Source organism: Molossus molossus, unplaced genomic scaffold (genome assembly GCF_014108415.1).
Source record: "Molossus molossus isolate mMolMol1 unplaced genomic scaffold, mMolMol1.p scaffold_m16_p_21, whole genome shotgun sequence".
NCBI lineage: Eukaryota > Metazoa > Chordata > Mammalia > Chiroptera > Molossidae > Molossus > Molossus molossus.
This window is the reverse complement of record NW_023425357.1, coordinates 17786092-17811070: the sequence shown is the minus strand read 5'-3', so window position 1 is coordinate 17811070 and position 24979 is coordinate 17786092. Positions and strand designations below refer to the sequence as shown.

The following is a 24979-nucleotide window of genomic DNA, read 5'->3' as shown; positions in this document are numbered from 1 at the left end:
GCCCACACTGACATGTGGCCATCTGAGGGGAGGTGCGTCTGTCCAGCCAGAGTCGCCCTTCCTGGACCCACTATGTCTGGGCCCAGCAGCGCGAGGGTGGCAGCAGGGGCAGGTGGTCCTGGCGGGGGCGGCCCCGAAGGAGTGGGGATCTGCGCAGGCGGTCGGCATCCTGCAGTGACTGGGGCAGCCCGCGTCCTCGGCTCTCAGGCAGCAGTAGGACACACAGCAGGAGGAGGATGGAGAACGAGGCGAAAACCATTTGTAGCAGAAAGAAGCCCCGTCTGCCGTGCATGTCGGCGAGAGGGGCCGCCGCCTGGCCCAGGAACCCGGCACCCAGCACGAGGCCCAGCCCTGCCCCCCTGCAGGAAAGGGCACAGTGTGGGCGACCGGTGGCCACCCTCTCAGACAGCCGGACATGCAGACGCAGTGCCCCCAGGCAGGCCCAACTCCGGGGAGGGGCCGGCCCCCCCAGAGCCAGAGGTGTGGGGACTCTAGGAAAACAAACTGAAAGCGGTTTTGTGGAACAGCTGCCCCTCTCTACCCTGACACAAGTTTTGTTCTTTTCATTAGAAAACTGGAACACAAAATGCCCCCTGGAATTTGACTGTCTCTGGGGGCTGGCTCCTTTCTGCCCCTCCCCCAGGCCTCCCTCTCCCCATCCTCCACTCCGGGCCTGTCTGTGCGGTGTCACCCAGGAAAAGACAATCCGAACTCCAGTTGTGATGGAGTGGACAAGTCTTGGGCATAAACTGTGGGGGTGTCCACTCCCAAGAGGGCTCTGGGAGCTGGGCTGGCAGGATTCTGGGCCCTGTGCTGCGCAGCCCGAAGCTCACCTGGTCACTGTGGGGAAGATCTCTGCCGCGAAGAGGCTGCTGAGGGTGGACACCGCCTGGGAGGCCAGGAGCCCCAGGACAGAGAGGGACAGCATGGTCCAGGCCGGCAGGTCTGCGGAGTGAAGAGGGGGATCCCGTGCTGCCCACACCAGGCTATTCCAGGGCCCTCCCCAACCTTTCAGCCCCGAATCTGCACTCTGGGCCTGGCATCAGGTGCTCCAGGCTGCTCCCATCCAACCCAAACCCTAATGTTAAGCCCCTGCATGTAGATATTTTTAGCCCCTTAAACTCTTTGGGCCTCAGCTTCTTGGGGTACACAGTGGGAAGATGAACAAGGTAAAAAGAACAGCAGTCTCATCCCAACACACCTTGCTTCTCTCATGACCCCAGGAGGGGGCTGATCCCAGGACCATCCCCGCCCCTCTGGGCTGACCTCAGCCCAACAGGATGACCCTGTTAGCCCACAGGACTCTGCACTCACACAGGACCCCTGAGAGAATCAGCAGGGATGCCAGGCCCATGACCAAGGTGCCCAGCAGCAGGACCAGGCGGCGCCCCCAGCGATCCACTGTCAGGAGCAGGAAGACGGTGGCTGCCACCTCTAGGCTGGCCGCCAGGTAGTAGGGTCCGTAGAAGGCTGGCTCATGAGGGACCAGTCTTCGGAAGAAGCTGACTCTCATGCCCCCTCCAACCAACCTGGGAGGGAAGACAAAGCTATGGATTCAGCCATAGCTGGGGACTCTGGCAACTGAACCCCCCAAAGGGGTGGGGGACACAAGTCCCTCTTTTAGCCCACCCACACCGTCCCCTCCTCACGAACTGAAGCCCAGGATGAGTCCGTTCTTCCAGGTGGTGTGGGTGTGCCAGAGCTCCAGCACCCAGTGGTGCCGGGGCCGGGGGCTTCCTGCAGACAGCACGTCCAGCTCTATGGGCACGAGAACAGAGGGGCGCGTATGTGCGGTGACGTCCCTCCTCCGGCACCCAGGCCTCCCTCCTGGCTGGTACATTACCCGTAGCCAGGGAGCTCTCCTCCTCGGGGCTGTTCTCAGGGTCCACGCCGCTGGCTTCGGCAAAGTGCCACAAGATCTTCCTGGCTTGGGCCAGCTGCCCCGTGGCCAGCAGCCAGCAGGGAGACTCGGGGAACAGGGCTGGAAACCTGCAGGGGAGGGGTGAGGACGCCTTCAGGTCCTCCACACAGTGACACCAGGCTCCAGTGCCTTCCTCCCTGGACCCGGGGTCAAGACATCAAGTGGCTTTATGTGTCCCTGTCCCGTACCCACATGCCTGGCGCTCCATGGAGGCCGCTGACCTGTCTCCCTCCACACTCACCCCCAAAAGAGCAGCAGCAGTCCTGTTGCCAGGGCGCTCAGCCCCTGCAGAAGGCGCCAGTCCTGCGCGAGCAGGGCCAGGCCAGGCAGAAGCAGAGTGCCTGCCACCGAGAAGAGGCCAGCCCCCACAGAGAACGTCAGGCGGCGTGGGGGGTCACACAGCTCCAGACCTGAGCAGACACAGGTGGCTGTGGCTGAGTCCTCCAGAAAGGGCTGCTCTGTCCAGTGCTGCAGGGACCAACTGCTGACCTGCCCAGGAGCCGGACATCTGAAGCCAACTCACTGCCCACTCCAACACCTGAGCCAACAGTGCCTCCCACCTTCTCAAAAAGAGCCCTCAACAGCCGTACAGACATCCCCTCCAGTGGGGTTGGAGGCCGAGCCTGAGTGGGTGCCCCTCTCCAGTCCCCCAGGTACTCACGAGTCACGTAGAGGGCGAGAGAGGCCCCTGCCAAGGCCCCCCCGTGAAGCAGCCGCAGGACCAGCAGGGCAGTAAAGCTGGCGGCCAGGGCCTCACCGGCCCCCAAGCCTGTGGCCAGCACCAGGGAGGTCACAAATACAACCCGGCGGCCAAACCTGGTGGGCAGTGGGGGACACACAGGAATGCAGGTCAGGACAGCTTAGGGGTTTAGCTGGACCCTAAGGGGCTCAAAGGGAGGGGCAGCACCTCACCGGTCACATCCCATGCCCAGGATGACACAGCCCAACAGCCAGCCCAGGAGGTGGCTCGTCTGCTCCAGTGGCACCTTCCAGCCGTTCTCACACACAAGGTTCCACTGCAGGGGACACCCACCGCCTGTCAGCCAGCCAGGAGCCCCCCACACCTTGCTGGAGTCCCCAGAATGTCAGCCTGGAAGGGGGCCTTAGACACTATGTTGCAATTCCTTTCTAGACAGAAGGGGAAACCGAGGCACAGAGAGGGCAAGGGACCTGCTCAAGGTCACACAGTGTGGTCTCCTGACTCTGGTGGGCTTCACATGGAATTGGGAAAAAAATTCCTGGTCTGAGCCCCCATGTGATAATGACCTGGGGTCCCCAGAGTACCCACATGGAGCCCCAAGTCTGGCTTCTGTTTTCTCTGGATGGAGTTTCATCCACCTCTTTCCAGCCCTCACTCTCCCCGAGGCTGGACCTTGGTTGATCTTAGTTTCTGCTTGCTGTGCCCAGGGCCACCAGGGCCTCATCCTCACCCTTCCCTGACCTGCTCACTTCAAGAGCAGCTCCCGGAACAGATGGCAGGGCTGTGCCCACCTGCTTTTCCTGGTCAAGAGCCCTTGACCTCAACCTCAGTCTTGCACTTCCCCACCTCCCTTTCCAAGGTCCTGTGCCTTTCTTTTTTTACAAGCTTAATACACTGTTTAGGGTCACACTATGTCAGTGTTTTTATTTTAAAATCCAACTACTTGTGAAAGTTGGTGGGCGCTGATCAACTGACACACCAAGAGGCCGAAAGGAGTGTGGTGGACAGAATGGGTGGGAGAAGAGAAGCCCTGCGGGGTGCGGAGCCAAGACAGGCCTGGCAGGGATGTGGCAACCTCGCTCCAGTTTCTACACTGGGCTGATGCTCCCAGGGGTGGAGGTGCAGCTGTGGGGCCGAGGCTGCCAAAGGGAGGCAGGGATGGGGCTTGAGGGTGGGACAGAAGGTACCAGCTACCCCCTCCCTATTTCTTCCCACCCAGACCCGAGTTGCCCCCTTGGACTCCCCTGCCTCTAGTCCAACCTGCACACACCTCACAGGGGGGAGGTCTGCCTTTTGAAAAGTGAACTGACTTTTGCTCCCTTTATTCTAAGCCTTCTGTTTTGGGAACCCAGTTTTGACACAGCCCAAAGCTATGGGTTGCTCAAAATGGTTATGGCACTGAAGTGGACTCCTGGCGCCTGCCTGATGATACTTTCAGCTTAACAACTCCAACTCCAACTCCTCCCCCCCCTCCCCCTCCCCCTCTCCCTCCCGCAGCTGCCCACCCGCCTTGGCAGCCTCAGGGTCTCAGGCTGCAACCTTTGATTTAGGCAACAGCTGCACCATCAGAGAGGAGGGGGGCAGCACCCTCAAATGAGAGCCTCAGTAGACCAAGGGCAGAAGGGCAAGGGTGTGAAGGAGGGGGACAGAGAAAAGGGGGTTCAGTGGAATGGGGGACAGAGAAAGGGGAGAAAGGAGAGGCAACAGAGAAGAGGGAGAAAGGAGTAACAGGATGGGGAACAGAGGAAGGGGATAGAAGGAGGAGAAAGGGGGAAAGGAAAGAGGGTACAGAGGAAGGGGGGAATGGAGAGGAACAGAGGAGGGGGGACAGAGGAAGGGGAGATGGAAGAAGGGAAAAAAGTAAGGAAAGAAACAGGAAAATGTGACACGAAGGGGGACTGAGGAAGGGGGACTGAGGAAGGGGGGAAGAGGGGCAGGGGAAAAGAGGAATGGGGAACAGACCAAGGGGGTACGAAGTTGGGGCGCAGAGGTGGGGGCAGGGTGTAGAAGACGCCAGGCCATCCTCCCGCACCTGGGTGACCGGGCTGCGCAGCAGACCGGCGGCGGGCAGCGCGTAGTGCCAGCCGCGCGTGCAGGCCCGCGTGCCGTTGGGGCGGGCGCGGGGCGCGGGCTCGGGGTAGCGCAGGAGCAGGCAGGAGCTGCGGGCGCGCGCGGGGCCCAGGCGCGGCACGCTGGCGTCCAGCAGCGCGGGTCCGCTCAGCGCGCGCAGCGCTGGGGGCAGCAGCGCGGGGTCCGGCCGGCAGTGGTGCGCGGGCAGCGCGGTGAGCAGCGGCTCCAAGCCCAGCGCCAGCCCCAGCGCCACGCACGGCAGCCACGAAGCGGCGGCCAGTAGGCGCCGGGCCCGGCTAAAGCCTCCCGCGGCGCGCAACACCCGCACCTCTGGCTCCATCCGTGGCCGCAGCGCCGGGGCGAAACTTGAGCGGGAAGAACCTGCGGGGCTGGACCCGGCTGCCTGCAGGCTAATGGGCGGGGTCGGCAGGTGGGCCTCCGAGGGAGCCGGCCGGCGGGGCGGGGCCTGAGGGGGCGGGGCCACTGAGGGGACGGGCCAGAGAGGGCGGAGCAGGTCCCTAGTGCGGGGCCTGAGAGAGGCCGGAACGGGGCGGGCTGAGGGGAGAGGCCACGGAGGACACGGCAGGTGAGGGTTTTAGAGGCGACTGCAGAGGCGTGGCTGCGGGGCGTGGCCAGCGGGGCGTGGGCGAGGGGCGTTCAGGGGTGCGTGGTCTAGGAGGCATCGGGGTGGCGCTGGAGGGCGAGCCTGGGTTGTCCTCGCGGGCCCCAGGCGGACGCTCTGTCAGGCGGCTCCGGGGTCTCAGGGTCCCAGCGTCGGCCTGAGACCCGGGGTCTGTGGCGCGACGGGGGATCGCGGGTCCGGCCTGTGGAGCACGGGGTGCACTGCCCCCCGGCGGCCTGACGCGGCGCTGCAGCCGTGGGAGGGAGCGGCTCGACCGTCTGTTCCGGTGTCCAGCTCCAGCCGTTCTGCGTGGCCACCGTTGCTGCAGCCCTGGCGGAGTGTGGTATCCGTGAGCAGAGGCCCTGCTCGGTGCTCTGCGTTCCAGCAGCGGGAAGGTGATCGTGATTATGTTGCAAAACGAGCTTCAGTTACTTGGTCCAGCCTTGGGTCCTTTTGTGAACTTGGCTTGGAATGGCGTTGCGTGGACGGAGTAAGTAGGGGCGCCGGCACCGTCACCCTAGTGGAGGCTTCCATCCCAGGAACAAAGTAGGTCGCGTTTGTTTTCAACTCCTGTTTTTTGCCGCGAGGAACATTACAATGGGTCCTATGGATTACGCCTAAATTTCCCTAACTAGTTTGCTTTCTCTTGCTTTGTGAAGGGACTGTGGCTTTGCGTTGCGTTTTCGAACTGGCTTTTTTTTTGCTTTTAAGGTTGTTATTGGCTTTTAAAAATATTGAGGTGAAATACACTAAACGTAAAACTAACCATTTTATGCTGCCACCTCCTTTATCAAGTTCCAAAATATTTTCATCACAAAAGGACACCTGGTAATCATTAAGTAATCAGTACCTATTTCCCATCAGCCATAGAATTTGTGGCCTTATGGGTCTGGCTTCTTTCACTTAAAGTAGTTTTCAAGGTTCACTTACATTGTAGTATCTGTCAGGATTTCATTCTTTTTATGGCTGAGTAATATTCCATTATATAGATCCGTCACATTTTGTTGATCCGCACTCATTTGTTAATGGACATTTGGGTTGTTTTCTACTTTTTTCTTGTGTGAATAGTGCTATAAACTTTGGTGTACAGCAGGTTCTCCAATAACATCATTTTGTTCAAAGTTGTTTTGTTGTATGTTGATATGCTGTGGGGACTTAACTCTTGTCTATGTTAATTAGCATATGGTAAAATTGTTTTACTACATGTTATTTTGCTTAGTTGCAGAACCTATCGATGTTAAATGAGGAGTTACTGTACAAGTATTTAAGTATCTATTTTCAGATCTTTTGGTGTATGTGTAGAAGCAAAATTGCTGGGTCAAGTAGTGAGTCTATGTTTAACTTTTTAAGGAACCACCAAACAATTTTCTGCAAGGGCTGCTTATTTTTACATTCCCACCAGTAATGCATGAGGATTCCAATTTCTCTACCTCCTTGCCAATACTTATCTCCCCTTTAAAAAACAAAACCAGAACTATATTCATCCTGGTGCCTCACTGTGGTTAGTGATGTTAAAAATCTTTTTATGTGTTGTCATGTGTATATTTTGCCCGTTTTTTACTTGAGTTGCATGCCTTTTGTTGTTCAGTTGTAAGAATTCTTTACATATTTTGGATACATAAGATATATGATTTGCAAGTATTTTCTGCCAACCTGTAGAAAATCTTTTCACAAGATTTTAGTGTTGATGAGGTTCATTTTTTTTTCTTTTGTGTTTGTGTTTTTGGTGTCATATGTGAAGAAATCATTGCAATATAATGAAGATTAGCACCCGCATTTCCTTCTAAGTATTTCATGGTTTCATCTCTTAGATCGAGAGTTTTTATCTAATTAATTCAATTAAATAATTTAATTTAATTAAAGTTTTGTATATAGTGTGCAGTAAGGGTTCAACTTCCTTGTTTTGCATGTGGATATTCAGATTTTCCAGCACCATTTCTTGAAAGGCCAATTCTTTTCCCATTGAATCCTGTTGGCACTCTTGATGACACCAATTGTATGGTTAATATTTGGACTCCCATATTTTTATTCCATTGATCTATATGTCTGTCTTTATGCCAGTACCACACTTCTTTAAAATTAGTATTTAATAAAATGTTTGTACTGATTTTTTAGAGAGGGAAGGGAGAGGGAAAGAGATAGAAACATTTATCGGCTGCCTCCTGCACACCACCTACTAGGGAATCCAGTCTGAAACCTGGCCATGTGCCCTGACGGGGAATCAAACCTGCGCCCTCTTGGTGCATAGGGTGATGCTCAAGCCACTGAGCCACACTGGCCGGGCAGTACTGAAAGGGGCAGGAGGGAATATTAGAATAATAGAAAATACCAGAATAGAAAACTAATAGTGGGGTGCTGCCCATAATTATAAGAAATGTTAATCATCCTTTCATTGTTAATCGTGATTGCTTTGTTCTGACTAAAGTAAAGCCCATTCTGACCTGGCTGGGAGGTGTACACCTTGGGAGTTTCCCTGAGGAATGCTGTTTATTCTCCTTATCTGAGAACAAGGGAAACTGCTTGACATCATGGAAAGATTTTGGGTTGCTTTTGTTCTTTTTCATGCTCTTTAAGATATAATGTTAGGGTGTTCATTTCTCTTGTTTCTTGAGATAGGTCTGTAATGATATAAACTTCCCCCTTATTACTGCTTTTACTGCATCCCAGAAATTTTGATATGTTGCCTTGTCATTCTCATTTGTCTCTATATATCTTTTGCTCTCACCTTTTATTTCTTCTTTGACCCATTTTTTTTTTTTTATTACAATCTTGTTCAATCTCCACCTATTTATGGGTTTCTTTACTTCCTTTTTGCAGTTGATTTCTAATTTCAAAGCATTGTGGTCAGAGAATATGCTTGGTATAATTTCAACTTCTTGAATTTGTTGAGGCTAGTTTCGTGACTCAACATATGATCTTCCCTTGAGAATGTCCCATATACACTGGAGAAAAATATATAATATGCCCTGGCTGGTTTGCTCAGTGGTTAGAGCGTCGGCCTGCGGACTGGAAAGTCCCGGGTTCCTGCGGACTGGAGAGTCCCAGGTTCGGTTCCCGCTGAGGGCATGTACCTCGGTTGCGGTTTGTCTCCAGCCCTGGGGTCGTGTGGGTGGCAACCATCGATGTCTCTCACATTGATGTTTCTCTCCCCCCTGCCCCCCCGCTCTATCTGAAGATAAATGCAAAAATGTCCTCGGGTGAGGATCAAAAAAAAGAATGTATAATCTGTCTTTCTATGATGAAAGGTTCTTTAAATGTCAATTATGTCCATTTTGATCTAATATGTAATTTAAGGCCAATATTTCTTTATTGATCTTCTGTTTGGATGATCTATCTAGAGCTATCAATGAAGTATTAAGGTCCCCTTCTATGATTGTGTTTTTGTCTGTTTCTCCCTTTAGTTCTGTCAGTAGTTGCTTTATATAATTCAGTGCTCCCTGATTGGTTGCATATATATTAAGAAGTGTTATGTCTTCTTGATGTAGTGCCCCATTATTATTATAAAATGTCCATCTTTGTCTGTTGTTACTTTTATTATCTTGACATCTTTTTTTTTTCAGATATAAGTATGACTACACCTGCCTTTCTGTGGATGTTATCTGCTTGAAGAATCATTTCTACCCTTTCACTTTGAGTCTAACTTTGTCTTTGCAGCTTAATTGTGTCTCCTGAAAGGTAGCATATGGTTGGGTTTTATTTTTTTATATAATCTGCTACTCTCTGCCTCTTTTTTTTTTTTATCCTCACCCAAGGACATTTTTGCATTTTTTGTTCAGACACAGAGCGGGAGGGAGAGAGAGGAAGAGAGAGAGAGAGAAACATTGATGTGAAGAGACACATCGAGTGGTTGCCACCCGCACGACCAACCAGGGCCGGGGACAAACTGCAACTGAGGTACGTGCCCTTAGCGGGAACCGAACCCGGGTCTCTCTGTACCACAGGCCGACACTCTAACTGCTGAGCCAAACCGGCCAGGGCTCTCTGCCTCTTTATTGGTGAATTCAGTCCATTTACTGTTAGGATAATTATTGATATTTAAGGATTTACTATAGCCATTTTGTCTTTTGTTTTCTGGTAGCTCTGTGACTCCATTGGTTATTTTTCATTGTGTTTCTGTCTTTTGTTTTTGTCTGATAATATTACATACTTCTTTCCTCTGTTTCCACTTTTTTTAAGCTATGTGTCTCACTTTTGGGTTTTTGTGTGTGGTTACCATTAGGTTTATGAAAATGAAAGTTTCATATATGCAGTAGTCCTTTTTTCTTTGAATGCATCTGATCGCCATCTTACTTTGCAAATTAAGACCTTTACCTCCTCCTCTTTCATGTTTTTGTTCTTTTTTTTTTTTTTTTTAATCCTCACCCAAGGATATGTCTTCATTGATTTTAGAGAGAGAGGAAGGGAGAGGGAGAAAGATGTGAGAGCAAAACATTGATTGGTTGCCTCCTGTATGCATTCCCACTGGGCTCGAACCTGCAACTAGGTATGTGCCCTGATCACGAATTGAACCTGCATCCTTTTAGTGTATGGAATAGTGCTCCAACCAAGACACCAGGCCAGTGCCCCTTGTATGTTTTTGTGGTCATAAATTATCCCTGTTCCTGCTGTAAATTTGTTGATCTTGTAGTTTTGTGACCTTTTTTGTTCTTTGTTTCAGTAGAATAACCCCTTTGAGTATTTCCTGCAGTGGAAGTCTTCTGGTGATAAATTCCTTCAGCTTTTGTATTTGGAAAAGTATTTCTCCTTCATATTTAAAGGAAAACTTTGCTGGATATATTATTCTTGGCTGGTAATTTCTTTTAGTAATTTGAATATTTGGTTCCACTCTCTTCTGGCTTGTACAGTTTCTGTTGAAAAGTACATTGATAACCTAATGGGCTTTCCTTTATAGGTTACTTTCTTCTTTTCCCTGGCTGCCTTGAAAATTCTTTCTTTGTCATTAATTTTTTAGTTTTAATATAATGTGCCTTGGAGAAGGCCTCTTTGGATTGAGGGAACTAGGAGTTCTGTTTGCTTCTTGAATTCAAGGATTTAGCGCTTTCCATAGGTTTGGACATTCTCATCAACTCTTTGAATAGGCTCTCAGTTCCCTACTCCCTCTCTTTTTCTGGTATACCTATTATTCTTTTTTAAAATGTTATATTTTGTACACTTATTCATACCATAAATAATACATAGTATTTCTTAATGTATGCATTTTGTAATTTAAATAAATGACATCATTCTTTATAGTTTCTGCAACTTGTTTTTTCCCTATTTAACATTAGGTTTTTGGCAATTATTCTTTTGCAATTTCTGATGGAGTCAGATAATTCTTGTAGAGTTCATTTATTTATTTATTTATTTATTTATTTATGCGCAAGTCTCTCTCTTCTTCCTTCTGTGTCATTTCTATCACTAAGTATTATTCATTTATTGATTTTAGAGAAAGAGGAAGGGAGAAGGAGAGGGAGGAGATAGAAACATTGATGAAAGAGAACATCAATTAGCTGCTTCCTGCATGCTCCACACTGGGGATTTGGCATACGACCTGGGCATGTGCCCTGACTGGGAATCAAACTGGAGACCTCTTGGTGCATGGGTCGATGCTCAACCACTGAGCCACACTGGCTGGGCTCTATCACCAATTCTTTCCTCCATCTGGTCAGCTGTATTTCCTATGCTTGCTAATTCATTCTTGATCTCTTTTATTGAGTTTCTCTAGAATTTGTTTGGTTCTTTTCCAAAGTTTCAATCTCTGGTAAAGTACTTGTTTTATTTATTGATTTGTTTTTTGAGCACATTAAATTGCCTGTCTGTATTTTGTTGTCATTGTTAATATTCACCTGAGAATATTTTTCCATTGATTTTTTCAGAGAGAATGGGGTGGGAGGAGAGACACATTGATTGGTTGCCTCCTGCACATGCCTTGACAGGAGCCAGGGGTTGAACCTGCAATCCAGGTGTGTGCCCTTTACTGAAATTGAGTCTGCAACTCTTTGGTGCGCACGTTGACACTTTAGCCGCTGAGCCACACTGGTCAGGGCTGCCTGTCTGTATTTTCTCACATCTCGTTGTGTATTTTCAGAACAGCAATCTTGAATTCTCTGTCATTTATATCACATATTTCCATGTCTTTAAGTATGATTTCTGAAGATTAATTTTCTTTCTGAGCTGCCTCGCTACCTTGATTATTCATGGTATTTGATGGATTCCTTCTCTGTCTAGGCGTCTATGTATGAGTGGCATTTGTCTAGCAGATTCATATGAAGAGATCTATTTTTTTCCAGTAGGTGGCACTGAGTCACGTTGTTTAGCTCTGTGAAATCCCAGTGTGTCCAGTAGCCAGGTGCTGGGCAGTCAAGTGCTGGCATCAGTGTAGCTGCAGTGGGGTGGGCTTCTTTGTTGTTTTTCCCTCCAAGAAATGGTGATCTCTGATCTCTGTGGGCCCCCCTGTGCCCTATCCTGGAACTGGTCACAGAGTGCATCCTTTACTCAGTGAAAAGTGTGATTCTGTAGTACCAGTTCTCATGTTTGCAGATAATGTGCTCTATAACCTGACACCAAGGGTGAAGGGAGGTGAGCTCTGGGAGGCTGCTGGGGGGAGGGGGCAGCAGCACAGGGCTCTGTGGCTTTGTTTCTCTGTCTAGAATGCCAACCATCCGACAGCCGCAGCTGTACTCCCTTGCTGTGTCCTTCCCAGGTCTCTGGGCTCAGCCACAGCTCATGTTGCTCACTCCTGCAGGAATGCCCACTGAATGAATCTCTGCTCCTCCTGACTGAAGGGAGCACCATCCACAACCGGATTCCTGTCCTCTCCAGCTTGGGCCCTACCATGAACTGCAGGGTTGCTTCTGTGGATCATCTCAGCCCTTCTCCCTTCTCGCCTCCTGTTTGTTCCCACTTGCCCACCTTGAGATGTTTCAATGCATGGATCTCTCAGGCATGTTTGCGGGTTGAGCAGGAAATCTTTTGCTGAGTTAGAACTGTTCAAATGGTTGAACGTCAAGGGGAGAGAACAAGGGGATCTCTCATGCTGCCATTCCTCTGATGTCAGTTTTGATCAGAAGTATGAAATGGGTTTTGCTGGGCAAAAATCCAGGTTTCTATGGTGGCATTCCTTTCTGGAGACTCTGGGGGAGAATCTGTTTTCTGCCTTTTCCTCTTTTTGGAGGTTGCCTGTATTCCTTGGCTAACTACTCTGTTTCTCTCTTCAGAGCTAGCAAGATCAGAGAGTCCTTTTCATGTTGCCATTGCTCTGGTTAACTTAATTTTTTGTATGTTAGATAATGATAGATCCAATTCATCCTTTTACACGTGGATATACAGTTTTCCCAGCATCATTTCTTGAAAAGACTGTCCTTTCCCTATTGAATGGTCATTGCCCCCTTGTCAAAAATCATTTGACCATGTATATGTGAGGGTTTATTCCTGGGCTCTGTATTCTATTGGTCTATATGTCTGTCTTAATGGCAGTACCACACTGTATTGATTACTGTACCTTTCGAGTAAGTTTTGAAATCAGGAAGTGTGAGTCCTCCAGCTTTGTTGTTTTTCAAAATTGTTTTGGCTATTTGAGGTCCCTTGAGATTTTATATTAATTTTACAATGGGTTTTTCTTTTTCTGCAAAAAAAAAAAAAAAAAGTCCTTGGGATTTTGATAGGGATTGCATTGAATCTGTAGATTGCTCTGTTGTAGTATTGACATCTTAAAGATTAAGTCTCTGAATCCATGAACATAGGCTGTATTTCCAGTATTTGTCTTAATTTTTTTTCTAGCATTGTTTTGTAGTTTTCAGTGTACAAGTCTTTCACCTCCTTGGTTAACTCCTAAATATTTTAATCTTTGTGATGCTGTTGTGAATGAAATTATTATTATAATTTCCCTTTCGGATTGTTCATTTTTATTTCTTTAGCTTTCAGTAGTTTATGATTTACTTAGGTATTAGTTTTTCTGAGTTTATCCTTTTTAGGTTTGTTTAGCTTCTTGAATATATAGGTTTATTATCTTTTGCCTAGCTTGGCATTTTTCAGCCTTTTATTTCCTCAAAATTTTCAGCATCATCCTTTTTCTTTTCTCCTTGTAGAACTCCAAGAACATGAATGTTAGACCTTTGTGTCCCCCAGGTACCTGAGGACCTGTTCATTTTTTAAAATTGTTTTCACTTTGTAATTCAGATTGATTAAATTTTGTTGATCTCTCTTCAAATTCACTGTATCTTTCCATTCTACTCTTAAATGTATACACAGTGAACTTTTTGTTTTGCTTCCTTTATTTTCTAGTCCTAAAATTTTAACTTGGGTTTTCTTTTTTTTTAATCCTCACCTGAGGACATTTTTCTTTTTATTTTCAGATAGAGGGGGAGGGAGAAAGAGAGAGAGAGAGGGAGGGAGATAAAGGGAGAGAGAAAACCATCGACGTGAGAGGGACACATCGACTGGTTGCCTTCCACACGACCCTGACCAGGGCCAGGGACCACAACTGAGGTACATGCACTTGACTGGAATCGAACCCGTGACTCATTGGTCCGCTGGCCGATGCTCTACCACTGAGCCAGACCAGCCAGGGCCACTTGGGTTTTCTTTTGCTGTTTCTCTTCTGCAGGTTGGGAAAAGGCCTTCATTTCCTTTATGTTTCCATCTAAGCTGGGGACTGCCCTGTGCAAGGCACCAACTTCCTTCACAAAAGGACTGTGTGTCCAGACTAACATGTTGGCCCATAGCACTTGGGGACTGGGTATTTGTCTAGAATTTTTTTTTTTTTTTTCATTTATCCTCAGAGCAGGAGGGAGAGAGAAACATCGATGTGAGACACATCAAGTGGTTGCCATACACACAAGCCCAACGGGGGCCAGGGACAAACTGCAATCTAGGTATGTGCCCTTAGCAGGAACCGACCGGGGCCTCTCTGATCCACGGGGTGACACTCTAACCTCTGAGCCAAACCGGCCAGAGCTAGAATTTCTATTCCATACTGATAAGGTTCTGAAGCCTTTGAAGGCCAAGGGATTAGGAAGTGTTTGCAGGGGCTTTGAATTATAGGGTGGTAAACCCTCTAACCAGTGAGGAATTTGGCATCTATCTGTGTCAGAGCCAGGACTCTAGGCTGCATTGTGGTAGCGCTAGCTGTGTGAAACCAGGGGGCTAATGGTGAGACACCAGTGCCTGGCGCCAAGCACTGCCTTCCTCCAGCTCAAGCTAGACCCTCCTGAGGGCAATCTTACATCTATACCTGCAGTTATAGGCCTCGGGGACCATCAGCAGTATCTCCAGCCAGGCACAATTTGGGACTCTTGGGTGTTGCAAAAATAACTGCACTGGCCCTAACTAGTGTTGCTTAGTTGGTTGGGCATCATCCCATACACTGAAAGGTTGCCTGTTCAATTCCCGTTCAGGGCAGATGCCTGGGTTGCAGGCTAGATCCCTGATGGGGGTTGTGTAGGAGGCAGCCAGTCAGTGTTTTGCTCTCACGTAGATGGTTCCCTCTCCCTCTCCCTTCCTCTCTAAAAATCAATTTAAAAAAACCAAAAAAAAAAAACCCCACCAAAATACCTGCAGACTCCTCAAGCTCCTACAGAGATGAACATTAGGAGCAGAATCACAGACAGCCTTTGTTTTTAAAATTTATTTTTAAATGTTCTCTGGGGTACCTTATTGATGTCCACCAGGCTGTGCACGCTGTGTAGGTGGCCACATGCATGAGGCCAGGGGTTCCAGGACTTCCACTGTTGCAGCCTTAAACTGTTGATGCCAAGGCACAACCATGGGAATGAATTCAAGTTAATTTATGTTTAAAAAAGCAGGGCTGCCCTGGCCGGGTGGCTCAGTTGGTTGGAGCCTCATCCTGTACACCAAAAGGTTGTGCTTTTGATTCATGCGGGGCGGGGTGTGGGGGGGAGGCAGCCTATGGATGTTTCTCACATTGATGTTTCTCCTTTCCTCTCTCTGTAAAAATCAATAAAAACATATCCTCAGGTGAGGATTGAGGGGAAGAAAAAAACAGGGCTTAACAGAAGTGTTACTCTGATCAGAGTTCTGTGATTAGAAAAACAACTTTTGCCCAGAAAAGCCATTGGAGCTTTAATGGCATCTCTGTGCCCCTTCCCAGATACCCAAGTGGTGGGACTAATCTGGAGGGAATATGCACGAAGAGGAAAACAGAGTCAGAATTAGAGAGGGGGTGCTCCCCCCATTATCCCAGGCATGGACCCTGAAAGGTCACACCAGGGTGCTCTAGGAAAACCAAGGCCCTGCCCATGGCCTGCCCCAGGAGAGGCTAAGGCAGGCCAAGGAGCCCTTACCTGCACCTGAGGAGGAATTGGTCACAGGCCACCTCAGGCCATTCTGGGGCGCACTTCTGAGCAGGCTGTTCTGCAGTGGGTGTGGCCCAGGAATCATGCTCTGGAGCGCTGTGAGGCAGAGCTGGGCATGCGAACTCATTTCTACAGCTCTTGCCGCCCCCACCAGATACAGGAAGCACGGAGAAGAGGGTGAGGGATCCAGGACATGAACAAAGAAAAGGTCTACCCAGACCCCACTGCTCGGACCTATCTCCTCCACACACTGCACATTCCTGCAGTACCCCAGGTGTTGGGAGAGCCAACTGTTTGTGAGCCAGATGTCAGAAGTTGTAGACAGGATGGAGTAAGGGTGGTCTAGGGGAAATGCTCAGGTGGCTCCTGCACATCCCCAAGCTGTCTGGCACACCCTGGAGTGACCACATGGCCGCTCATCCATTCCTGCAGGCATTCTCCTCGGTGCCCTTTCTACTCTGTGCGTCGCTCAGCCTCTCCTGGGACCCACTGTGTCAAACCTCCAACTCTTGCCCCTGGAGCTGGTTTTCTGCTAGCACCGGGGTTCTTAAAGTGGGGACCCCACACCAGCTGCTGCCTCAACAGAGGCAGATTCAGCCCCAAGCAGTTCTCTCAGCACAGGGAACAGGTAGAGCCAGGAAGTGAGAGCTGCTCAGGCCTGGACAGTGGTCTCTTCAAGGCCCCCTGCCCAGAGGAGCTGCTGCCCAAGCAGCGAATTATTCTGTTTCCTTCCTACTTCAGGCAGGCCCCTCAGGACAGATGCAGGCACCCTGTTAGGTTTTTGGCAGCCAAGGGCTAGTCCTCTCTATGTTCCCACACCCTTAGTCTCCTCAACAGAGAGCAAGCCTTGGTATTTTGCAGGTGCTGATGGCTCTGCCCCAGGCCCTTGTTGTCTACCTGGGGTTTGGGATGTGAAGAACACAGGGTTTGGCCCCTGGCCTCCCCACCTGCTGTCTCCCCATTGTGAACTGAGCAGTCCTGAGCAATAAGGGCAGGAAAGGAGGGGAAAATACATTTGACCCTTAACAACACAGGTTTGAATTGCACAGGTCCACTTATATGTATATTTTTCTCAGTAAATGGTGTAAATGTATTTTTTCTTTATGATTTTCTTAACTTTTTTTTCCTAGTTTTATTGCAAGAATACAGTATATAACATAACACACAAAATATGTGTTAATCAACTATGTTACCTGTAAGGCTTCTGGTCAACAGGAGGCTATTAGTAGTTAAGTTTTGAGGGAGTCAAAAGTTATATTCAGATTTTTGACTATATTGTTCAAGGGTCAACTGTATAATTTGTTTCAAAATTAAAAAAAACTTATTTAAGAAAGTGGAGTTTTTCAGTGGAGCAAGCCCTCATCTCATAGTCCTGCACATTGGCCCCTCCCGGGGAGGGGACTATCATGTACAAAAAGCATTTAATTAATTTATTTATTTCTTTACACATAACTGAAGTGATGTTACAGTACATAAGTTATTTACAACTGTGCAGTAATGTGTTGCAAAATAAATTATCTAGAAGGCAGCAAAAAGTACATTGTGAATGTGTATAAAACTGTACAGCGTTTAACGGGTACACTTTTTATATGATTATTGGCTCTGTAGTGTTTCAAGTTATGTTCTCAGAAAGAGAAACAAAATGCCCAAGATTAAAGGAAAAAATATACAAACCACGTGGATTTGACTCCATTAAAAACGCAACCGGAGAGTCCTGGCTCTGTGTCCCTCTGTGGCAGGCAGGTAGGCGGCGCAGCTGGCCCTCGCACAGCACAGCGTCCCAGCCCTAGTCTGAGGCCTATAGCTGTCAGCAGCTCCATGGCAACAGGACAGCAGCAAGGATGGCACTCTCCCTGCCCTCTGACCTGAAGGTCACTGTGAGGAGTGGACGCCTTATCTTTATTTCCTTTAGTTGATCAGAATGGAACAAGAAATTGTAAAAAATGCAATCCGTTCTGCAGCTCCTGAAATGCCCCGGCAGCTGGCTGGAAAACAGACCCCAAGACTGCCGAGGTCTCCTTGTCCTCCCTCAGCAGCTGGTATAAAAGAGACGTGCTCTAGGGGAAAAGTGCAGGGTTTTCCCTGGGTGTTTCCACCTGAGGGACAAGGTCTCCTTCCACCACTTGGACTTGGCAGCAGTGCTGGGCTGACCCATGTGGCCTTTGCTTATGTCCTGTGCAGCTGTCCTGTGGTGTGTCAGGCTGGCAGAAGCACGAAGTCGTCGTTGACATCTACCATGGGCACGTAGAAGGAGGGCACCTCATTCACACACAGGGATTTGTGCCCAGCAGGGTCCAGCTCCTGGACCTTCAGCTGCCACTCCATCCTCTGCACGGCGTTGAGGGCCGCAGCTTCATGCTGCTGCCGCATCAGGAGACATGTCTGCACGGAGAGCACAGCAGGTGAGGGAAGTGGAGGCAAGATCCTGGCCCATTCCCCAGGTATCCAAGCAAGAGGCCTGGACCCAGACCCGGGGCCAAGCTCTGGCCGCAGGATGGCCTGCCCCTCTGCATGGCCCATAGTGCCATCTTAAAGAACACCTGAGGAGATTATCCCTGCTCTGTGTCCCCACCCTCCATGGATTTCACAGTAGCACCTAATTAGAATTTGCAACTGATGTTTTTTTTAAATATTTTTTTCTTTCTTGATTTTAGAGAGAGGGGAAGGGAAGGGAAGAAAGAGAGAGAGACAATGATTGGCCGCCTCCTGCATGCCCCCCACCAGGATCGGGCCCATGACCTGGTCATGTGCCCTGACCAAGAATTGAACCAGTAACCTCTTGGCAAATGGGTTGATGCTCAACCAGTGAGCCACACCGGCCAGGTTGATTTTTCTCATTTATGGGTGGTGATATTGATTTAATTTGCATTTACAGTAGAAGTTATATCTTTTAAAAGTACACTTAATTTTGTCCTTGCTGGTGTGGTTCAGTGGTTAAAGCGTCGCTTTGCACCAAAGGATTGAGGGTTCGATTGTCAGTCAAGGGCACATATCTGGGTTGCAGGTTTGATTCCTGGCCCCTGTTGGGGTGCAAGTAGGAGGCAGCTGATTGATGTGTCTCTCTCACATCGACGTCGTTTCTCTCTCCTCCCTTCTACTCTCTCTAAAAGTCAATGAGAAAAAATATCCTCGGGTGAGGCTTAACAAAACAAAAGATAAGATAAAGTAAAAGTACACTTAATTTTTAAAAAGGATTGTCTAGGGTTTAGTATTAAAGTATTTCATCTTGCCCTGGTGGGTTTGGCTCAGCGGTTAGAGTGTCAGCCTGCAGTCTGGAGAGACCCGGGTTCGGTTCCCACTAAGGGCACGTATCTCGGTTGCAGTTTGTCTCCAGCCCTGGTTGGGTTGTGTAGGTGGCAACTACTCGATGTGTCCCTTTCACGCCGATGTTTCTCTCTCTCTCTCTCTCTCCCCCTCCCTCCCTTCCTCCCTCCCTCTTTATCTGAACAAAATATCGAAAAATGTCCTCAAGTGAGGATAAAAAAAAAAAGTGTTTCATCTTCATGGGTATATTATTAAATATAAATAGGTACAAAGTTAAAAACAAATAATGATTCACTGGATTACTGAAATGGGACATAACCAGATGTAGCACCTGTGGATCTGGGGTTAGGCACATTTTGGAAACAAAGGTAATGTAAACATGGGCAGACAGTAGACTATACTTTGGATTAAAAAAGCTTAATGTTACAGTGACTGTACAGTAAAATAATCTTTTCTAAGATGTGCACACAAATATTTAGAATAAAATATCACTATAATTTGCTTTAAAATAATTATATTTTTAAAAGTTGTTGAGAGGCGGTGAGGTGAGTGGGGGAATAAAAATCCTCCATCTTTAGTCTTCTGGAAATAACACTGAGCGCTGCAGTATGGCAGCCATGTCTCTAAACTGTCTTCACACGTGTATGCTGGAATGTGTCTGGACCTCAGGATGGACCCGCTTCATGAAGCAGCTCAGATACCCATGTTTGTCTAGTTTAAAATATTTTGTAGTATTTCCATTTTCAGATATTCCCACGCTCCATTTAATCACAGAATTATTGATGGGCTTCTGGGTTTCCATTTCATTGGGTTGTTCCAGTGAACTTTTTTTTATGTATCCCTGTTTTACACAACTAATGGGAACTTATTAGGTTAGGTGGCCAACACACACTGAAATTTGACAGATACCGTTTACCCTACAAAACTACCAAATAACAGTTGTCCCCAACTGCAGGAACATGCAGGGGAGGCCAGCAGGCTGTCTTCTAAATAGGATCTAGTTTAACTTGTGGTTCTGAAACGAATGATCACACAGAACGTGGCCTCATGAAGGTGTGGCTGCTTCATCTCCTTCGTTTATTGACTACATTCTTCACTAATTTCTTTTTCTATCCAACTTTTTTCTTACTAGTTTGTAAGTTTTTCATACATTAAGGAAACTGGACTTAATGTGGCATTTTTAATGTACAAAGTCTAATTTTACTGTGGTTAAAAATAATCTGTTTATAGGAAGGTCTTCCCTGTGGCTCCCTTCAAACCTGGCTGATGGCTGACGGAGAGCAGTAGTGTGGCTCTGCACATCACCTTGGAGCTGCACCTGCACCCACATTGTGACGAGATGCTAGAGCCTGAAATGCCACATGGACTCACTATTCATGGGCTCCCACCCCATGTGGCACCTGTATGCACTGCTGTGGCACCATGGTCATGAGTCATGGAGGTAAGGGGCACAGGTAAGGCTGGCATCCTGGAAACACTGTCTTACTCTCCAAGTACAGGTAACACAGGGTTGGGATGGGGGAGTTCTGGATTCCCCTCCAGCTCTGTAGCTCTCAGTGAGAAGAGCAGCAGGCACAGCCCACTCGGCCCTGCCTCATGGAGCTTCCTGGGTGGTGCTGACTTGTGTGTTAATTCTGTAACTGGCATATTACGTGTTGTGGCTGGTCCTCATTAGTGGCCCCATGTACAACTCTAGCAGCTGAAGATGAGGATGTGCTTCTTACTTGCTAATCTTTCTATCTCCCACCCATCCTCTGGCCTGCTGCAATGGTCAGCACATCTAGAACAGTGGTGATGGGTGTGTGCTGTGACCTTTAGGGAGGGCTCAAGGTGGGGGTCCTACAGAGGTCTGACCGCCAGCTGGTGACAGGAGCTGCTTCCCGCACACCTGGACAGGAGGGAAGACACTCTAAGGAAGCAACATGGAGGTGGGGAGACCCTGAAAGTACCAGCTGGGTTCAGAGAGAGTCTGAAACTGTCACCTCCAAACATGGGACCCAGCAGCCTCCCACTGCCCCAGTGGATTCCTGGGGGCTCCCAGCCCAGGTGCAGTTTGGGGGGAAGTACAGTGCACTCACCTTCATGCGGTCGTACTTGTCATCCACATCCTGGAGCCAGGAGATGAACTGGCGGGCATTGAACCGATCTCGCACAGACTTGTTCTCGTCCCCCTGGAGAAGAAATCAAATATGGGCGTTTGCTAGGGGAACAAGGGAGAAGGCAAACCTGCAGGGCGTTTCAAATCCTCCTTCCTCAGTGAAGAATGAAAGCTGCAGCCTCATTCCTTAATCCACACATTGTAATCATGATCAAGGACAGACCAGTATGACCCTTGGTCCCCCTCCTCCTCCTCATATGGCTTGCGTAATATGCCTAGGAGGCTGTGGGGCTCTCTGGATGCTGTCTGTGGTGAAGCTGCCCTGGGGGTGACTTGGGACCCCCAACGAGGGCTTTCCACATGTCTGTTATGCTGCCCATAGAGGAAACATCATTGGGAAGCCCTCTAACTCTGGCCTACACTCCTTCTGGAGGTAATACATAGGCACATGGTAAAGCTGGTGATGGCATCTGTTTTCATTTCTTCTGTTTGTAAACACTGAAAGTAATTTTTTTTCTTTGTAAAGGATGTTTGAGAGGCCTGAGGCGGTTGAGGGCCTGTGATGAACTGCGGTTTACAAACAGGGATACCTCAGGAGGGACCAGGATACAATGGAGCAGGTAGTTTTCAGATTCCTGCTGTCTGGTTCTCCCGGGAAGTTGGAGTAGTTGGCATGCTGAGGAGAACATGTGGAAGTCTCTCAGCCACAGATACATGCATGACTGACCACTGGTGGCTGAGCCCAGGCCCCACACCAAACATCTTTGAAGGGAAGAAGCTGCAGCCTGAGGCCTTCTCTCTTGGACATGCAGAAGGAATGCAGGAAATCCTTTAAAGATCAGCAGATTCCCTTTGTTTTTTCTTTTAGATGCAAAACTTTCAAACACCTAACTCTGAAGTAATCACTTGATCCCCAACCAAATTATTTTACTTTTCAGTTTGTTGACAAATATTATGCTTTAGGAAAAACTTGTCATGATACATAGTATGTTAGATGGGGAAACTTTTAAACATACATCCTTAAAGAGTGTATGTTAAATGAATGGAAAATCTTTAATGCACTAATAAACATTTTTTTTTAAACTAAATACCACTGAACCAGTGTATGTTACCCCACAGCCAAACCAGAAATGCTGCTCAGAACCCCAGGGGTCCATGTGATCCGGACACAGCAGGAATTCATGCCAGCCAGGGGGCCAGGAGGGATATCTGTCAGTAGGGGACTTAGCACCAAAGCCTGAACAGGGAAGGGGGTAGCAGGAGAGGCCCAGAGAACAGTCATGTTCTAGGAAAGTCAACATGAGCAAGGGCACAAGGCCAAGAAGAAGAGGGCGGGCCCAGAATGATGCACACTGGGTTGTTTCTAAAAAAGTCACAGTGGTTGCTGGGGAAGAGAATAAACTGGGGAGTAAAGCCCAGGGCAGACAGCCTCAGAAGGCCAAGCCTGAGTGTGGCAGGCAGCAGGGGGTGGGAGAAGCAGCCAGGCTCCAGATGGACAATGGGGGACATGAGAACCCACTCTGCACAGGTTAAATCTTAACCGTGTCCATGGACTGATCAAGAAGCAGCTGAAAACAACTGAAGCTGGGAGTCAGTAGCAGGCAGAGATACTTAATGGCAGAGTCTTGCACCCTAGCAGACAAAGGTGGGGAAACCCACAGACCACAGAGGCAGGGGCACCCAAATGTTTAGTGACAGGTCAGGTTGGGTGGGGGAAGGAAAGGGTATTATGACCACCATATGGGACAAATCTAACACTGGGGGTGAGGGGAGCCAGGATGACCAGCTGAGAGGGATGAGGCAGGACCACTCTGGAGAGCAGATGGGCAGTGCTGTAGGCGCTGCTGCCCAGCCTATACCAGACCTGCAGGTAAGTTCCAACAGGGCCATGGGGAATGGGGAGGGGAACCACTGCTATGCTAGGCAGCCCTAGGCTCCCACACTTCTTGGCCCTTGGCTGAGGGCCTTGCTGCCACTGTCACCATGTTGGTGCAAGGACACTACTGTTCCCAGCATGAGAGCCTCCTTATGGGGTCTTTGCTGCAGAAGGCTATTGATGCAGCAGCTCTTGGTGCTGCTAATCCTAATCATATATATGTTTTAGAGGAAAATTTAACTCTTCAAAAGTAACTGAAACTAAGGCCCAGCCCAACCCAGTGATCTAACAGCCTTTGCTCATGAGGACTCTGGAATGGGGCCTCAAAGAACTCACACAGCTTCTCATGTACTGCTGTCTGATTACCCGTGCCTCCTCTGTCTCAAAGGCAGACCTGCTCATATGATCAGAGTAGTTTGTGGGATGTGGGTGTTTCCTGCTCCTGCTTATGTGTGTAGCCAAAGTCTGGAAGGCCCAGCTTTTCTTAGGAGACAAGTGTGAGTGTACAGCCTTGGTGACCACTGACCTGGCTTTCCAGAGGCATATTGTAGACCTCAGAGTCCAGCAGCATGGTGCAGGCGCTGAATGGCACAGCCTGGTTTGCAATGGTCCTCGCTGCCCGGCAGTGAACCCGCAGGATCTCCTGTTCACAGGAGACGATAAGCTTTTCCTGAAGGACAGAAATCATATGAGCCAACCCTAACATGGCCAGATTTATTCTAGGCCCACAGTCCCTGAACTCAAGACTTCTTACCCGCTCAATGCTGTGCTGCAGCCGCAGCTTCCCCCTCACAGCCTCCTGCTGCTTGAATAGCTCCTTCAGGGGTTCTGCCAAGGAGGGAGGGGGTGCAATCTGCAGTCACAAAAGGTGAGAGGGAAGGGTTAGTGGAGGCTGGGAACCTACGCCAGCACTGACCAAGTCTACCCTGAAAATACATCTTTGATCACATGAAATACAGGTGCACCAGGTAATTCCCTAGAAAAACTAGATGTTTGTATGCAAGAGAGCAGGTGAATGAACAATGGATTGGACCCAGGTCCCGAAAGGGGCACCACACAGCTATGAAAAAGAATGAGGGGGAATGAGTTCCAGAGAAGTGTGAAGTGTAAAAAGTAAAGCACAGAGTGTCTACACTGCTACCCTTCATTTAAGAAAGAAGAGATTGCCCTGGCTGGTTTGGTTCAAAGGTTAGAGCATCGGCCTGCAGACCAGAGGGTCTTGGGTTCAATTCCTGGTCAAGGGTAAGTACCTGGGTTGCAGGTTAGATCCTCTGCAGGAGGCAACCAATCAATGTATCTCTCTCACATTAATGTTTCTCTTTCTGTTTCTCCCTCCTTCCCTTCCACTCTATCTAGAAACTCAATGGAAAAATATCCTCATGTAAAGATTAACAACAACAACAAAAGATCAAGAACACATATGCTGTGCTGTCTGTGCAGAACAAATAGGACAAAGAAGGAGGAGCAAGCAGGGTAGAGGAGGTGGACGCCGGGCTTTTTCCTTTATTAATAGTGAGGTTTCGTCCAGCCGGTGTGGCTCAGTGAGCATTGTCCCATGGACTGAGAGGCCCCAGTTCGATTCCCAGTTAGGGCACATGCCTGGGTTGCAGGCTCGACTAATAGGAGGTGTGCAGGAAGCAGCCAGTCGATGTTTCTCTCTCATATTTGTTTCTATCTCTCTCTCTAAAAAATTAATGAAAACATACTTAGCCCTGGCCAGTTTGGCTCAGCAGTTAGAGCGTTGGCCCGCAGACCAGAGAGTCCTGGGTTCGGTTCCCACTACGGGCACATACCTCTGTTGCAGTTTGTCCCTGGCCCCGGCTGGGGTTGTATGGGTGGCAACCAGTCGATGTCTCTCTCTCACACTGATGTTTTCTCTCTCTTCCTCCCTCTCTCCCTTCATCTGAAGATAAAAAAAAAAAAAATTTAAAGTAGTGAGGTTTCATGTCTCTCACATAAACCCTAACACCAAATGGGATGCAGATGCCAACATGGAACACATGTCAATAGAGCCTGACTGATCTAGTGGGGTCAGAGTGAGGGGAAGAGAGTGCTCACCTGGGTCACTTGAAAAGAGATCATGAGGCGAAAGACCAGAACTACTCACAAAGGCTCTTTTTTTTTTTAAATCCTCAC

General features: G+C 48.8%; 2 protein-coding genes across 19 annotated transcripts in view; both read right to left on the bottom strand.

Annotated features, from left to right (window-relative positions):
• Positions 1-70: 70 nt before the first annotated feature.
• On the bottom strand, positions 71-5031 carry SLC22A31 (solute carrier family 22 member 31). Its single transcript, XM_036275786.1, has 9 exons — positions 4654-5031; positions 2834-2937; positions 2583-2737; positions 2163-2331; positions 1844-1989; positions 1650-1758; positions 1315-1529; positions 834-945; positions 71-359 (listed from the first exon to the last, which is right to left on the bottom strand). The coding sequence occupies exons 1-9, from the start codon at positions 5029-5031 to the stop codon at positions 71-73; spliced, it is 1677 nt and encodes a 558-aa protein (XP_036131679.1).
• Positions 5032-17517: 12486 nt separating this feature from the next.
• ANKRD11 (ankyrin repeat domain 11) overlaps positions 17518-24979 on the bottom strand; it is a 230768-nt gene continuing 223306 nt past the window's right edge. For 16 of the 18 annotated variants that reach the window (XM_036275401.1, XM_036275400.1, XM_036275398.1 and 13 more), the window contains 4 exons: positions 23598-23696; positions 23370-23513; positions 20948-21040; positions 17518-17987 (listed from right to left, as the gene is read on the bottom strand). In XM_036275401.1, coding sequence (XP_036131294.1) covers positions 17802-17987; positions 20948-21040; positions 23370-23513; positions 23598-23696 — 522 coding nt within the window. In that variant the 3' untranslated portion in view covers positions 17518-17801. Of the gene's footprint in view, positions 17988-20947; positions 21041-23369; positions 23514-23597; positions 23697-24979 lie in introns of those variants that run through there. The other 2 variants (XM_036275410.1, XM_036275412.1) reach the window with 2 other exon arrangements.